Source organism: Nematolebias whitei, chromosome 6 (assembly GCF_014905685.2).
Source record: "Nematolebias whitei isolate Nwh7 chromosome 6, NemWhi1, whole genome shotgun sequence".
In the NCBI taxonomy this organism is placed as follows: domain Eukaryota; kingdom Metazoa; phylum Chordata; class Actinopteri; order Cyprinodontiformes; family Rivulidae; genus Nematolebias; species Nematolebias whitei.
Window position 1 is genome coordinate 5,296,746 of NC_056503.1, and position 16,200 is coordinate 5,312,945.

Genomic DNA, 16,200 nt, shown 5'->3' on the forward strand with positions numbered 1-16,200 from the left:
AATGCCTAAAGCTAGTTGTGCTTTGTTTTGACTGTTTTAAATGTAGATATATGTTGCAACTTCTGGTTGCATAAGTTTATTATTTGTTTGTTATGATAAGCTAACACTAAAATGATTTTGTACAAAGCGTTTATTAGGTTGTGTAGTGTAAAGAGGAGCGCTACGTCAGTAGCATCTTAGCTAGAGCATCTGTATTGCGTGCCGCTAGCATAGCTACTACTTCTTGTTGTGCCATTGACTGTAAAATAAAATCAAGTGTTTACTTATGTAGGTAAAACTAGATGTTAAACAACACATTAAAATACACCAGAATGTAGGAAATGGCATCTACTTTAAATTTAAAATTTTCTAAGGGAGTACCCCCAGAAACACCCCCCCCCCCCCCCCCCACCCCCCCCCCCCACCCCACCCCACCCACACACACACACTTTACAAATGCTTCTGACACCAATAGCCTCTGCATTGTTCAAGTCAAAAGCCATCGTCAACACTGGGGGCTAAGCACCCCTAAAGGTCAGATTCTGGACCCGCCCCTGGTTGTTATATGTGACGCTCAGACTGAGGCTCCAGCTGCACACTGCAGCTACAAAACTGAATGTGTTTGACATGCCCAACATGTGTCTCTATGAATCTCATTTAGTTTGTCACATTTGTTGATGCTTCCCCCCTAAATTTAACAAACAGATACAAAATCGCCATAAACAGCTGCAGCAAATCCATTTGATGTACTTATCTTTAACAGCCAGGCAGCAGAAAGAATGCTGTGGGACATGTGGTTCATTTTTCTGAAATACAGCCCCGTTCCTCTGGATTGAGCTCCTCTCTGTTATGACAACACATTACAGTCACATTAGTATTCCAAGGTGCTCAGAACAGCTGTATGATTAGCCCACACTCAATGCCCCGAAGAGTGAAATCACAGCGTGCCTCTTTATAGCTCAGATGTTTCCCCTCACTTTGTCTTGTCTTAGTTAAAAAGATAGAGACTCTGCTCCCGTTTGTCTCGCCTCTGTTTTTACACAGCTCGTTCAGAGCCGTCTGTCTTCCATGCACAGAGTAAGGACATCTCACGCTTTGATTTAGTCATTTGAGAGACTTCATGTCGATCAACCGAACTGGTTTTAAGTGGATCACCATTAAAGAACCATTCGTGATTTATATCCAGGGAGGAACTTTGACTGTGGAGCTTCACTCAGTAAATATCTCCACCGAGGGTTTAGTGGAAGTAGAGAGTTTGGGGATGAGTTCAGTATTTGTATGATAATCCTGTAATATGAGTGTACATGAAAGATCCCGTTACTAAAGTCTTGTGTGATGCTGTTTGTCCCGTCAGGTGGCTTCTCCCCCCGCAGGCTCTTAATGCCTACTACCTTCCTAACAAGAATCAAATGGGTGAGTGTGACTCATCATCGTAAATGCTGATATTAGTGCCGGCTGCTACTACACCCACTTACACACAGAAATGCACAGTATTGTTCCTTTGTTTCCAGTCTGTGTCACAGTACAGACTACATGTGGTAGTTGCACACAGATGTCATGTCATTTCAGCAAGTCTGCCTCACTAACTGCAGGAGGAAAACAAACACCAAAACACACTTATATCATATTCTTTGTCACTACTCGCTCTCGACTTCGATTTCCACGTCACATTCCTAACACCCCCCTGGAGGAAAAACAAGCAGAATCACCTTCCTGAGATTTAACAAGCCAAGCCTTGAGATGCCTCCCGCTCCTCGTCTTCTTCTAAGATCAGTGCGTTGTTTGTGTCTTCCTGCCTGCTGGATTAAATCTACTCCAGAAAAATCAATGATGTTCTCATAGGCTGATGCTGGAAGACAACAGAACGAGTTAGACAAACACAGTCATGTGGACTCACTGGATCTTCTTTTTTTAACCCAGACAATTTATTACTTCTCTCATCTCATTAATTTCTTCAGTTCTCTTTTCTTGTTGTTTTTCTTACCAAGCTCCAAATCAGGTTCCATTTCACAACACTGATCAATGCTTGGTAAAGAGTGTAGAGGTTTTTTTATTTTTATTATCTCTTGGCATAAATCTTTTCAACCATAGAGATTTCTGTTCTATGAATGGCTGCAAAAGTCAGATCCATGTTGGTCCGAGCTAAGAGCTGCTGTAATTTTCACAAGTCAAGCACTGATCAACATCATTACATTAGTTCAAACACAAATACCCATCCATCCATCCATCCATCCATCCATCCATCATCTTCTACTTGTTCCAAAGACAGGTCTCGTGGGGGCAGCATCTTGATCAGGGAGGTCCAGACATCTTTCTACAGCCACCTCTTCCAGTTCTTCTGGGAGGACTCCAAGGCGTTCCCAGGCCAACTGAGATACATAGTCTGTCCTGCGTGTCCTGGGTCTTCCCCGGGGTTTCCTCAGTCGGACATACCGGAAGCACCTCCCTGGGGAGGCGCCCAGGGAGCATCCTTACCAGATGTCTGAAGCACCTCAACTGGCTCCTCTCGATGTGGAGGAGCAACGGTTCTGCTCCAAGTCTCTCCTGATAACTGAACTTCTCACCCTGTCTCTAAGGGAGAGTCCAGCTACCCTGCAGAGGAAACTCATTTCAACCGTCTGTATCCACGATCTCATTCTTTCAGTCTCTACCCAGAGTTCGTGACCATAGTTGAGGGTAGGAACGTAGACTGACTGGTAAACAGAGCTTTGCTTTACAGCTCAGCTCCCTCTTCACTACAAAGGACCGGCACAGAGACCGCAAGACTGCAAACGCTGCACCGATCCATCTTTGAATCTCACGCTCCATTCTTCCCTCCCTCATGAGCAAGACCCAGATATACTTGAGCTCTTCCACTTGAGGCAGAACCTCACCCTCGACCTGAAGCGAACAATCCATCTAGTTCAAACATATCTTTCATTATAAGCAAGAGACCCTGACTGTGAGTGCAGTCTCCACAACACTACCAGCCTAAAAACCAGCAGGATGAAGAGGGACAGATCTTGATCTTCCACTCCTGGTTCCACTGTAAATCAATGTAAATCTCACTTTTTTATATTTTTTATGTCGTGAAAGTGACACACTGGACAATACAATGGCTCTGTGTGGTTTTAACAATGCTTTGGTCAAATTTTATTTAATCAGGTTTGTCACACAACCCCTGATGTACCTAGTAAATGTTTCTTTGCTTTGGTTTGACAGAAGGTTGAGGCTAGCTACACCAGTTTTTGAGGGTTTGAGACGACGTGGAAATGGACAAAAATAAATTCATGTTGGCTCTGTGCTAACGCTGCAACTGCTTCAGGGGAAATATCTCTTTTGAAGTTATTCCAGTGAATGATGACTTCACTGTTGCAACACATCTGTCAACTCTGTATATGGCCCACTGCAGCCACATAGCATGGGTCAAGACTGTAAATATATTGATACGTCTTTTGATTACAGTAGTCAAAGTAAAGTTTCTTTTAATCACAATGAAGTCAGAAAGACACATCCATAGATTTTTTGTTGTTTTTTAATTCTGCCCCCCCCCCCCCCTCAGCTCAATCCTTTGTACTCTACACTGTAAATTAGACACCATGATAAAGTGGTGATTTTGGGTCTGACCCAAAACTCCAAATCAGCAGAGACCATTTAGTTTAATGACCCAAACTCTCACCTACAGTTATGAATCCTGGACACAAGCAGCTGAAATGGGATTCATCGTAGGGCGGCTGAGTTCAGACTTAGAGATAAGGTGTGGAGATCAGTCATCCAGGAGGAACTTGAAGTAAATCTGCTGCTGCTCCTCATTGAAAGAAGTCAGCTGAGGTGGTTCAGGCATCTGATTAGGATGCCTCCTGGACAAGTGTGTGGAAATCACAAGGTCTTCCAGGCATGTCCTACTGGGAGGAAACCTTGAAGGCAGACCCTGAACGCATTGAATGGATTATTTAGTATGTAAGTAAGTAAACTTCATTCATATGGCACCTTCCATAGATAAAATCACAAAGTGCTTTACAGAAATACAAAACACAGACTTAAAATAAAAAATAAAAAAAACAGCTGATAAAAACTGTAAATAAAACATGTAACTAAAAGCTTGTCTGAATAAAAGTGTCAAGCTGCTTTTTAAAGGAATCAACAGAGACGGCTGCATGAAGAGACCGGGGCAGGGCATTCCACAGCCTGGGGGCTACAGCCTGAAAGGACAGGTCACCCCGAGTTTTAAACCGGTCTTAGGGCTAATTTTACATAATTTATTTGTTCAAAAATCATGTTTTTTGTCCAATAGCTTTCATGTCATGAAACCTACTGATGCACAACTTATTTTAAACTCTACTAGACCTGACAGACGAGGTTAGACAAACAGTCATGTGGGCTCAATAGATCCTTTTTTTACCACAGACAATTTAGTACTTCTCTCATCTCATTCAATTTCTTCAGTTCTCTTTTGTTGTTCTTACCAAGTTCCAAGTCAAGGTCCATTTCACGACACTGATCAGTGGTTGGTAAAGAGTGTAGAGGATTTTTTTTTCTTGATGTAAATGTTTTCAAACAGAGATTCGTGTGCATCTGATTGGTGCAAACGTCAGATCCATGTTGGTCCGTGCTAAAAACACTGGCATTCACATTGCATTCATTTCAACAGCATGGCTTCAATGTAGAAGAGTCCAGGTGCTGAACTGACCTGCCTGTAAGTCAGACCTCTCAGCAATGGACAACCTTTGATATGTCTTCAAATAAAATAAAAATCGGCAAAGTAGATCCATGTCTGTTGGACGGCTAAAACATGGGACAGTGTTCCCCTCACAGAACTCCTCACGTCCTGAATCTTCACAGACTGTTGTTAAAAGAGGAAATGCTTTGCAGTGGGCAGCATGGCTCTGTCCCAACTTTTCTGAGATGTGTTGCAGATATAAAATTCAAAATTACCTTGCCCCCTCCAAAAAAACAAAAAACGCTTCACAGTTCTTTAGTTTGAACATTTGTCAAACCTCGGTTTATGAGATTTGTAAACCACTGCATGTAGTTATTTTTACATTCTATACAGTTCTTTAACTTTTTCCAAATGTTTACGGGACTTTTACATCCCAACCAGCTGTGCAATCATAAAATATTTTCCTCACAACATGAAACATCTGCTTGTCTAACAGCTTTCAGCTCTTTTTAGCATCATAGATTAATGTTTTCTACCTTTCTTTTAGAAATCTGTTGGGTTTTTTTTTTATTCTGACTTTTTTAAAATGCCATTTTTAGTGTCTCAAACCTACCAATTTTTGTAAATTTTCAATTATTTATTTATTTGGCTGCCTTTAATTCCCTGGATAAGGTGTCCAAAATTGTACAAGTAGCATCATTTGTAGATGTAAGGGTGATAATAAAGTAAATAATAAACCAGTTTTTTTATGTAACGCAAAGCAGAATAAAAGTCCATATAGCATGTCTTGTTTGCTCATTATACTAATTCATTTCAATTCAGTTTATTTATATTGTGCCAAGTTACAACAGAAGTCATCTCAGGGCACAGAACAGAAACATTCATATATATAAAAAGAACAAGTACAAGTTCTCTATCTAAAGAAGCAACAGATTGTGTTGAATCTTCACTTCATCACATCCTGAGCGAGCACAAAGGAGACAGTGGAAAAGAAAAACTCACTTTTAACAGGAAGAAACCTCCAACAGAACCAGGCTCAGGACGAGCAGCCATCTGCTTTGACCGGCTGGTTTGAGAGGACAGGAAGTAGAAACAGACTCAGGATGGAAGGTGCAGGAGTACTTTCTATAGGAGGAAAGAAAAAAAACATTTTAAGATAGAAATAATTACAAATACTAACAGGTTGCGTAGAGTAAGTGAATACAGTAGCAGAGTGAAGAAATGTGGTCAATTTGTCCTCCAGCAGTCTAAGTCTATAGCAGCATAACTAAGGGATAGCTCAGGAAACCCAAGCCGACCCTAACTATAGGATTTATCGAAAAAGAAAGTCTTAATCCCAGTTTTCAAACTGGATAATGTGTCAGCCTCACGGACAAAAACTGGAAGTTGGTTCCACAAGAGAGGAGCCCGATAACTGAAAGATCTGCTTCCCATTCTGCTTTTGGAAACTCTGGGAGCCACAAGTAAACCTGCAGTCTGAGCGCAAAGTGCTCTGTTGGAAAAATAAGGAACAATAAAATCTGTAATATAAGATGGAGCTAGGTTTTATAGGTTTTGTAGTATTTTTTGGCAGTTTGTATTGAGAAAACCATTCAATGTGATGTGGTAATTTGTGTATTCTTATATATGGGGATAATGTATAGTTAATTGTAGCATTGTATCTGTAACACTATTTTATTTTTAATTAAAAATGGGAGCACTCATGTCACAGAAGCCAAAAAATATAAAAATCACAGGCAGGTTGGTTGTCAAAAAGTCTTTCATGGTCTTAGAAGCTGTGAACTGAGACAACAACAGACATCCTGTAAACACGTCTTCAGTGATAAAGTTATCTCATGATTTAAAGCTGGATTAACTTCAAAGACTGGCAGTGGCAAAATCAACGAGGAGAAGAGGGTTTTTTTTAGTTTTGAAGCATGCCAGACCTCAGGAGATAGCAATGATTTCAGTGAACAGAATCTGATTTCTCCTCAAGTGTTTGAGTGGAAAATGTTTCTGGATGAGGGAAAAGTTGTTGCTGCCCTGTTGGGTTTCAGAATTATCCTTAAGGGAATAGAAACGTTGAGTGGTACTGTCACCTCACAGCAAGAAGGACCTGTGTTCGGATCACAGCTAGGGTCTTTCTGTGTGGTGCTTGTATGTTCTTCCCTTTTATTCATGGGTTTTGTCCTGGCAGTTTCTCCTCACAGTAAAAAAGCAAACAATAAAACTCTAAATTGAGGCGTGAATATGTTTGCAAATGGTTAGAAATCAGGGACCTCTGTGGTGGCCATGTGATGGAACATTGTCTCCAACTTGTGCCCGTTTTATAATCAAGGTAGAACCAGCTGCATGCAAAGATCGGACAGGTGCAGAAAATGTGTGAAAAAAGTAATAATAATTGGGATCCTGTTTTGAAAATCTTTGAGATACTGTGTAATATGTAAATAAATGTATTGGTTTTTACTATATTTGCTACAGTATTTATTTAAACATAATACTGAAAAAATGTAAAATGTTGAAAGTAGGTTCATGGTGAATGACTCTTCTAGAGTTGGAGACTGGTCCCATCTTCTGGTCACAATCTGAGACACAGAAAGAAAAACCGTTAAAAATGTTTTATTGTTCATCAATTAAAAATATAATAATATGGTAATTTTTTATATACACACTAAAGCTGTTGTGGAGAACTTTGCCTGAATGAATATGAAAATGAAAACGGAACTCTTTCAAAGGAACACATATTGCCCCGTGCCTTTTAGCCCAGAGTTTTAAACTAAAATCACCTTATGTTGAGAAATTATGAAGTCCTAGTTGTTTTGGTTTAATCTTGACAGGAGCATTATGTCAGCCATTTTGAATGTTATCAGCCCATTAAATGGCCGTTATTAGTTGTTATCATTGTGATGATTTCTAGGCAGGAGACCCATTGGTGCAGGCAGACAGGCAGGACTCAGGGAATATAAATAAATACTTTATTATTTACAAAATAAAGATGGCTGATGGGGCAGCAGACTTACATACATCATGGGACAGGATGCAGGACAGGATGCAGGACAGGATGCAGGGCAGGACGCAGGACAGGCTGTAGGACAGGACGCAGGGCAGGACGCAGGACACGAGGAACAGGACAGGCATCACAGGGACACAATGACCTGACGATGAGGGACGCAAGCAAACAGACTTAAATACACACACTAATGAGACTAACACAGAACACCTGTGAACCATCACAGGTGCAGACATCAGAGGGGGAGCAGACAAATATCGAACACTAGAGGGAGACAGAGACCAGGGAAAGCACAACTCCTACAATCATTCCCTTCAGACTGTCCCTCCTTTACCTGACAGTAAGGTTAAAGGTACGTTGTTATCACTGATAATATGCAGCTTCGCCCGCATCTAAAACTGGAAGCTTTTTTTTTGTTAGCTTTATTTAAAACCATCCATCCATTATCTTTTACCCGCTTCTTCCATTTTGGGTCACGGGGGTCACTGGTGCCCATGTCCAGCAATCACTGTGCGAGGGGCGGGGTACACCCTGGACAGGTCTCCAGTCCGTCACAGGGACACATAGAGACAAACAAGACAAACAACCATTCACTCTCTCACTCACACCTAGAGACAATTCAGAGTTACCAATCAGTCTAACATGCATGTTTTTGGTCTGTGGGAGGAAACTGGAGTACCTGGAGAAAACCCACGCATGCACGGCTAGTTCAGTCGGTAGAGCATAAGACTTTTAATCTCAGGGTCATGGGTTCGAGCCCCACGTTGGGCGCCAAAATGTAGTGGCTAATACTACATTAGTACTCTTGGGTTCATTAAATAAAACAGTAGACACCTTGGTTCTGTTTGACAGCAAAATGGGGGTTTTATTTGAAGCTTAACCTCTAAGACGGAACAACCAGAAATACCTTGGGACCTGAAAAGAAGGAACACCTGTCTCAACATAGTTCTGTTTCTTATTTATACTCTCCAGCTTATGTAAAGACCAGCATACGAACATACTTGCTTTTGCCAAAAGAGTTGTTATCTGGCATTTGCAGATTTCCATATAAGAGGATTTTATTAGACCGATCAGTATTGCTGGAGACACTTTCCTGGGTTTGTGACAAGATATTTGACGCACAAATTTCTCGTAAGATAAACACACTCCTTTTCCCGGCATTGAGACACAGAAAACAAATTCCTATCAGGTCAGGTTGACATGAGACAAACCCCATATGGAAATACTGTTAGCACTCTGGCAGGCCCTGTTAAGAAAAACAAGTTTTATTCTTCAAGAACATGCAAACTCCACCCAGAAAGGCACCCGGACCGGGATTTGAACCGGGGACCTGCTCGCTGAGAGGCAGCAGCTCTACTAATTGTGCCACCGTTCTGCCCTGATTTATTTAAAACCTTTATTTATGATTTACGTACTACTTTTAAACTGAATATTAAGGATTTACTTCAAAATGAATTCCAGCTTTAACAGTCATACGGCTTTAATTCAGTATCTAAAAGCATTCACTTGAGAGAATATGACCTAACCCTAACCTTATAATTCTGTAATAACAACCTACTGAGCCCACTAGGAGGTACAGGAGGGACAGTCTGATGGAAACCTATAGGGATGATAACACCTAATAACAGCTATTTAATGGATTGCTAACATTCAAAGTGAGTGATTATGTGCAGTGTTATGCAAAACTGTAAAATTTCACAGGATTTTTTTAGTGCTCAGAACATGTTTGGGATAATACTCAGCTACTCCCACACCAAACTGTAGCTCAGTATCTGTAGAACTGACTGTGTTGTGCTCGTTGTTTTGTTTGTTTATTTTGATTAGACGATCATCTTGAATTGGTTGACTCCAAATAATAATGTGTGTGAAATGGACACACACATACACATGTGTGTGCATGTGTTTTGTTTTTACAGCAAACATTTTGATAGTATAACATATAGTATAATTGTAGATAACATTGTACACTTTTTGACCACACTTTTTTGTTAGTTTAGTTTAGTTTAGTTTTTTCTTTGCAGTAATGCAGCCAGATTTACTGTCAAATACCTGAGTTGTGTTTTGTTACGATTTTAAAGTTTTCCTGTGTCTTTTCAAAACTTTTAGCAGAACCAGACTGTGGGTTGGAAGTATTTTGCCTTGGTCGGCTGACAGACAAACGGACGTGTTGGACCAGGCATCATTTTTATGCAGTCAAGCAGAGGACACACATTTAGAAGCAGAAATATTTGTAAAAAAAAAAGTGTAGTTACTAAAGACAGCAGCAGAGTGAAGCGCTGTAGTCAGTTTGTCTTCCAGCAGTCTAATATAGCAGCAGAACTACAGAGTAGCTCAGGAAATCAAAGTCAAACCTAACTATAGGATTTATCCAAAAGGAAAGTTTTAAGAGTAGACAGTGTGTTAGCCTCACAGACAGAAACTGGAAACAGTCCATAAGAGGCACCAAATAACAAAAAGTCTTGCCTCCCATTCTATATTTAGAAATTCTAGAAACCACAAGTAAACCTTCCATCTGGGAGCAAAGTACTCTGTTAGTAAAATATGGAACAATAAGATCTGTAATCCAAGCTGGAGCTAGGTTGTTGAGAGCTTTTTATGGCAGCAGTAAGATTTGAATTCAGTTCTGGATTTGACAGGGAGCCATTGGAGAGAAGCTAAAACTGGAGAGATATGATCTCTCCCAACTCTCATCAGATCTCTGGTGGTTCAGTTTATTGTATATCAGGTTTATGCTGTTTTTAAATTTGAATGCTCCCATATTTCTAATAAGACGTTTTATCTGTCTCACAGTATTTCCTGCTGGTATCCTTCAGCCTACACTCTACAATCCTGAATTTCCACAGTGAGTACCCCCACCCCCTCCCACCACCACCTTTCCGCAGAGAGGCAACAGACACAACAATCATCATTAAAAGCTATGTTAGTTTAGAAAGCCTCTGCTTCTGCTAAAGTCCCACACACCTGATTAAACCGATTTAACTACCCACCAAGAGCTCAATTACTGAACAAGGCCTTGCTAATGGAACAGGTGTCATTGAAAGGTCGCCTCCCTAAATCTAAACACTTCCAGTAATTTGATGGCACCTGAAAGTAGATTGCCTCCCTGTTCGCCTTTGCCTGTTCTGTTGTTTGTGACTCTCAGGTGAGGCTTTTGTAATAAAAGTATTTACAACTACAGTCAAAGAAATGTAAGCTGTAATCATACTGAACAGTGCTCTCAACTAAATGTAAAGCCTTCAACCACTTGTTAAATGGGGTTACCTGAGCAGCTGGGGATGAGTAGTTGTCCTCCAATGCAAGAGTTGGGGGTTCAATTCCTCCAGCAGTCACATGCTAAAGTGTCCTTGGGCAAGACACTGAACCCCTCATTGCCTCTGATGTGTGTCCCATCAGTGAATTAATGTGATAAAGCTCTGATGTATCTTTGTAGAGATCTAGTATAGAGCTGTATGAATGGGTAAATGAGGCACAGATTGTAGTGTGAAGCACTTTGAGTGTCTTGATACGATAGAAAGGTGCTATATAAGTACAGTCCTTTTACCATTTACTAAATGTTTGAGTATTGATATTATTCTAAAACGTAGACATTCACACATTATTGATAGAAATCAAAACCTCCATAAAAAAATCACACAGTTCATAAAGATTTTAGCAGCTTTGCAGAAAGATGTAGCACTGATTGTGTAAATGATGGGTTCCCTTCAACAAAGCTTTATTTCATTTTTTATTTTAGACAACCAGTGCTGCTATTACTACGGAGTATTTAGAAAAAAACATACAACAGTACAAGTAGCTCCACCATCTACTGTTCGTATGGACAACTCCTCTCAAAAACTTTAGAGATTCTCACAAATGTGAGCTAATTAGACCTACCAGCTCGTGTGTTCAGCATCAGCCAACACTTCTATGTTTCATTAAAGGTTCATCACCACCACCTCTACGACTTGTTGCAATGCATGCTAATCAATATGATTTAACTATTCCAGTACAGACTGTCTACGCACACACGTCCCCTTTAAGTTAATACTACGGTAGCCCTAACACACGCACACGTGCACGCACCCCTCCACTCATGTTGAGTATAATGAAGCTTCAAACAGCCTGTTAGTTTAGTAAGGGAGTCAGCCCAGTGTGAGGCAGCTTATCGACTAGCTGTCAGAAAGTCATTTTCAGACGTAGCCATGTGAAAAGCTTTAAGGCTGCCCTCTCTTTGCTCTCTGGATCTGCATGTGCAACAAAGACACCAACTACAGCATCGTGCAGGAGTCAAGAGGAGGAATAACAACCTGCTGTACTTTGATCTCTGCGACCACAGGAAGGAAAACATCAAATCTGTGGGCAAAGCGATGGGATGCTGTCCTGGTGTAAATTATTATTTTTAATCAACAACTAGGGAAATCAGGATTTATGTTCAAACAGCAGCTGTAAAGTCTACATGTGGATTTGTAGCTTGCTTTTTGAGGTGGAGGTTTGGTGTTTTCTAATCAATGTAAACACAGAAAATGTGGTATTACACTGATTTTATTCAATACCAATCTGAACCACATAGATTCAAAACAAGGTCTCAGGTGCAGCTCACGTTGTATCCAGCTTGTCTAAGCAGAATTTGCATCCAGGACAATGGGACAAGGCATAAGGAAGCCAAATAGTGGATTGTAATGACTCACTTCAGATCAGCCAAAAGGCAAATATGTTGTTCTGCAACGTTTTATAGATGCTGTGGATACAACCCAGTGCCACGCTCAGACTAGAATATTTGCAGCGAATGTTCAGTTGCAAGCAAATGTTTAAACTCTGAGTCTGAATTCTCAAATAGCAGCAACAAAATCCAAGGTTGTCATGTTTGTGGTCTTTTGAAACCCAAGATGCCGACAAACTCAAAGGGCTCAGAGGTGATGAACAAAACTGATTTAATAACCAATGAAAACGCTGTTGTGGCAGCAAAACAGAAATAATCTGTTGAACACACGTGAGAGCAAACATGACTGGTTGAGGGAAACAAAAGGACAAGGAAGTGACAGGAAGACACGGAGCATAAAGGGACACGAATGAGGGACAATGACAAACACTTGGGGAGAAACAACAAGGACCGGGTGAGAGTGGCAGGCTGTGAAAACACTGAGGGGCAGAAAACTAACTGAGGACAGATGAACCTAAAGACACACAGGGAAAAACACAGAGAACTGGATGTCCTGATGCTGCTCAATAATCCAGGTAGAAACACCTAACAAAGTTCAGTCATCGTCCTCTGGATGGATTCTTCTTGTAGAAACATTTTGTCTTTTATCCAGAAGACTTCTTCAGTCTGAGGAGAAGCAATAAACTCAGTCTTATAAACAGCACCTTCTCATAGTGGATCAACCAGCTTGTTGTTGACATCCAGAACCAGCTGTTCACATGATCAAGGAGGACCAGCACACTAATGACCCATCGTTGGTGCCCTAATGACCACTTGCTATTCACAGGGGGCTGAGTGATACTAGCAATCACAGCATTGTAAGAGGGGGACAGTTGAACCCGGAGGCCTCCGCCCCTGTTTAATGATGGACAGTTTCTTTTCACAAAGATGGCCTCCTTTACTCCTCTCTCAAACCATCGTTCCTCTCTGTCCAGGATGTGAACATCTTCATCCCTGAAAGAGTGACCGCTGGCCTGGAGATGAGTGTAGACCGCAGAGTCCTGGCCTGATGATGTTGATCTTCTGTGCTGGTCCATCCTTTTGGCCAGTGGCTGTTTAGTTTCCCTGAGAAAAGAACTAACATTAAGATCCAAAGATACAGAGAACAAAATATAATCATAAGGGGAAAAGAACTAATGACAACAAGTCAGCATAGCAAAGATGATCCTCCATTCAACACAAAGGAGAATGAAAAGTTACAGGATATTAAATATATTTATGTAGAGAGATGGAAACAGTGTCAATATCCATTTATTTTTCTTTGTTATCCCTGGTGGTACATCTCTGAAAGAAACTGTGAATAAAAAAGTTAAATTTTATTTTTTTATATAGGGCCAACTTCACAGCAAATGTCAAATCAGGGAAATATGCAATGAAGTAACAAGTCCAAATTATGACTCAAGCGCTATTAAAAAAGTAAATATAATCAAATTATCATATAGTACAGTTTGTATTAGTATATTCCAAGATGCTAATGAGTAAAAAGTAATGGCAGGTTTCGTCAACACTTCTTTTCAGCTGCTGCCTGAGCAACACAGAGGCAACAGTGAACATGACAGATCCTCCAACAGAGCCAGGCTCAGAATCAGTGGCCATCTGTCTCACTAGGCCAGAGTTTGAGAAAATAACAAGAGACGAATCACAGAAGTGTTGGGCCAAACGGAGAAAGAAAGTTCATCACAGCAATAATTACAGCTAGAGTAGAAGGAGTAAAGACAGCTGAGTGAAGGAAGGTGGTCAGCAGTCGAAGCCTATAGCAGAAAAACTAAAGGGTAGACAGGATAACCAGGTATGAAGCCTGGTCCTGAAAGAACACAAGGTGTCGGCTTCACATTCAAAAACCAAAAGTTGGTTCCATCAAAAAGTAAGCAAGCTTGAAGATAAAGACATGGATGCATTTTCCTGTACCATTATGAAACAGAATGTTTCTAATTTTAGAAATACTGTGCAGGTGGCAACAAGCAGTCCTGAAAACCTTTTTCTGTATATACAGTACACGGGAGTTAAAAGTCAAAACACCATGGAAACTTAAATGAAGACTGGAGATCAATGCCATCTAGAGGAAGAAAAAAGATGCAGATTGCTTCTGAGGTTGTCACGTTCAAAAACACAACTTCTGACTTGAGTGAATTTAAAATTAAAAATAAAAGGTTGTCCAGTTTTTTATGTCTATAAAACAAGCTTTAAGTCAAAGTAACAGTAATGAAACACAATTTAAAGTAGAGTAAGTTTGAGCTGGTAACTCTGTGGAGACAGCTACCGGATCTTAAAACTGTAGTAGCTTTGCTAACTAGCTTTAGCTTCAGCAGTTAGAATACAAAACTAAGTAACTGTTGCTGAAAGATTTTTGCTGGATAAAAATATCCTCTATTCATCTCACTTACTCATAAAGAAGACACGCTCGATGACAGGAGAAGATTTTTAACCAGTTTTACTTGCAAGGACAGACTTGTAAATGGACTGTACTTATACAGCACCTTTCTATCTGATCAAGACACTCAAAGCTCTTTACAACAATCTGTGCCTCATTGACCCATTCATACAGCTCTATACTAGATCTCTACTAAGATAATTGAACAAATCATTCTAAAGAGACTAATCAGAGCTTTATCACATTCATACACTGATGGGACACACATCAGAGGCTGTGAGGGGTTCAGTGTCTTGCCCAGGGACACTTCAGCATGTGACTGCTGGAGGATTTGAACCTCCAACTCTTCAATTGGAGGACGACTGCTCTAACCACTCAGCCACAGCCAGGGGTAGCTGTGGCTGAGTCATGGCTTGTCATGTCAGAGTCATGAGAATCTGCACGTGCAGCGTGCGAGGCTTGTTTTTATAGGCTCATCATCTCACAGACAGACTGGTGTCCTTGGACTGCTAGCTGCACATGCAGGATCACACCAGCTCCTCTTTCAAATCTCTCTGAGTGAGAAAAGAACTCTGCCCATGAACCACGTGTTGGAGTTATGATATCAGTCAACATTTTCAGTCAGTAGTTACAAACATCCATAAACCTTGACCAAAGTTCCCTAAAATGTTGACTTGTTGAAAGAACACAGCAGCACATTCATACTAGAGTCACGTTTTGTTCGTGTTCTCTGCTTTCAGATCTTTGAACTATGGAGGAATTGGAGCTATCATTGGACATGAGCTAACACATGGATATGATGACTGGGGTAAGAACGACAGCCTCCCCTGCCATCAATCAACGCCCAAGCATTCACATTTTTTCCCATTAATTTAGATTGTTCCACCAAAATGTATTTTCTAAATTAGGATTGTTTATTTGATGTAATATTTTTGGACAAATGAAATGCAAAAGTTATTTTGAGTCACAAACTATAACTTTGATTTCCAGTCATAATCACTGCCCAGTAAGATTTCCATTCTTAAAGGACATTTCTACACTCTAACAAAAACTAATAGAAAAGCGTTTGACTGGTAGGGCAACGCATATAAGCTTATTGCTATGGGTGTGCCGTTTGTAAAGAAATACAGTTAAAAATTAACAGAAATATTTTGGTTTATTTAGCCTTTCAGAAGGAAAAAAAGATTTTTTTATTCATACATTTATAAATGTCATAGTTCCAAAATAAATATTTAATTTCCAAGCGAAATATTTGTTTTCAAAACTAAACATTTGATTTCCAAACTAAATAGTTATTATTCAAGCTAAATATTTAATTTCCAAACTAAACATTTAACTTCTAAGTTAAACATTTGATTCCTAAACTAAACATTTAAATTGCTAACTAAATATTTAGCTCGGACCTAAATATTTATTTTGCAAGCAAAATGTTTAATTTTCAAAATAAATATTTAACTTGCTAACTAAATATTTGACTTGGACCTAAATATTGGGCTGCACGGTGGCGCAACTGGTAGAGCTGCTGCCTCTCAGCGAGCAGGTCC

The 16,200-nt window shown here is 40.2% G+C and overlaps 1 protein-coding gene across 1 annotated transcript in view; it reads left to right on the forward strand.

Moving 5' to 3' along the window:
• Window positions 1-16,200, forward strand: part of LOC119411492 (endothelin-converting enzyme-like 1) — an 87,537-nt gene that overhangs the window by 65,665 nt on the left and 5,672 nt on the right. The window contains exons 10-12 of the mRNA XM_037678441.1: window positions 1,334-1,392; window positions 10,398-10,449; window positions 15,397-15,464. Of these exons, the coding sequence (XP_037534369.1) occupies window positions 1,334-1,392; window positions 10,398-10,449; window positions 15,397-15,464 (179 nt within the window). The remainder of the gene's footprint in view (window positions 1-1,333; window positions 1,393-10,397; window positions 10,450-15,396; window positions 15,465-16,200) is intronic.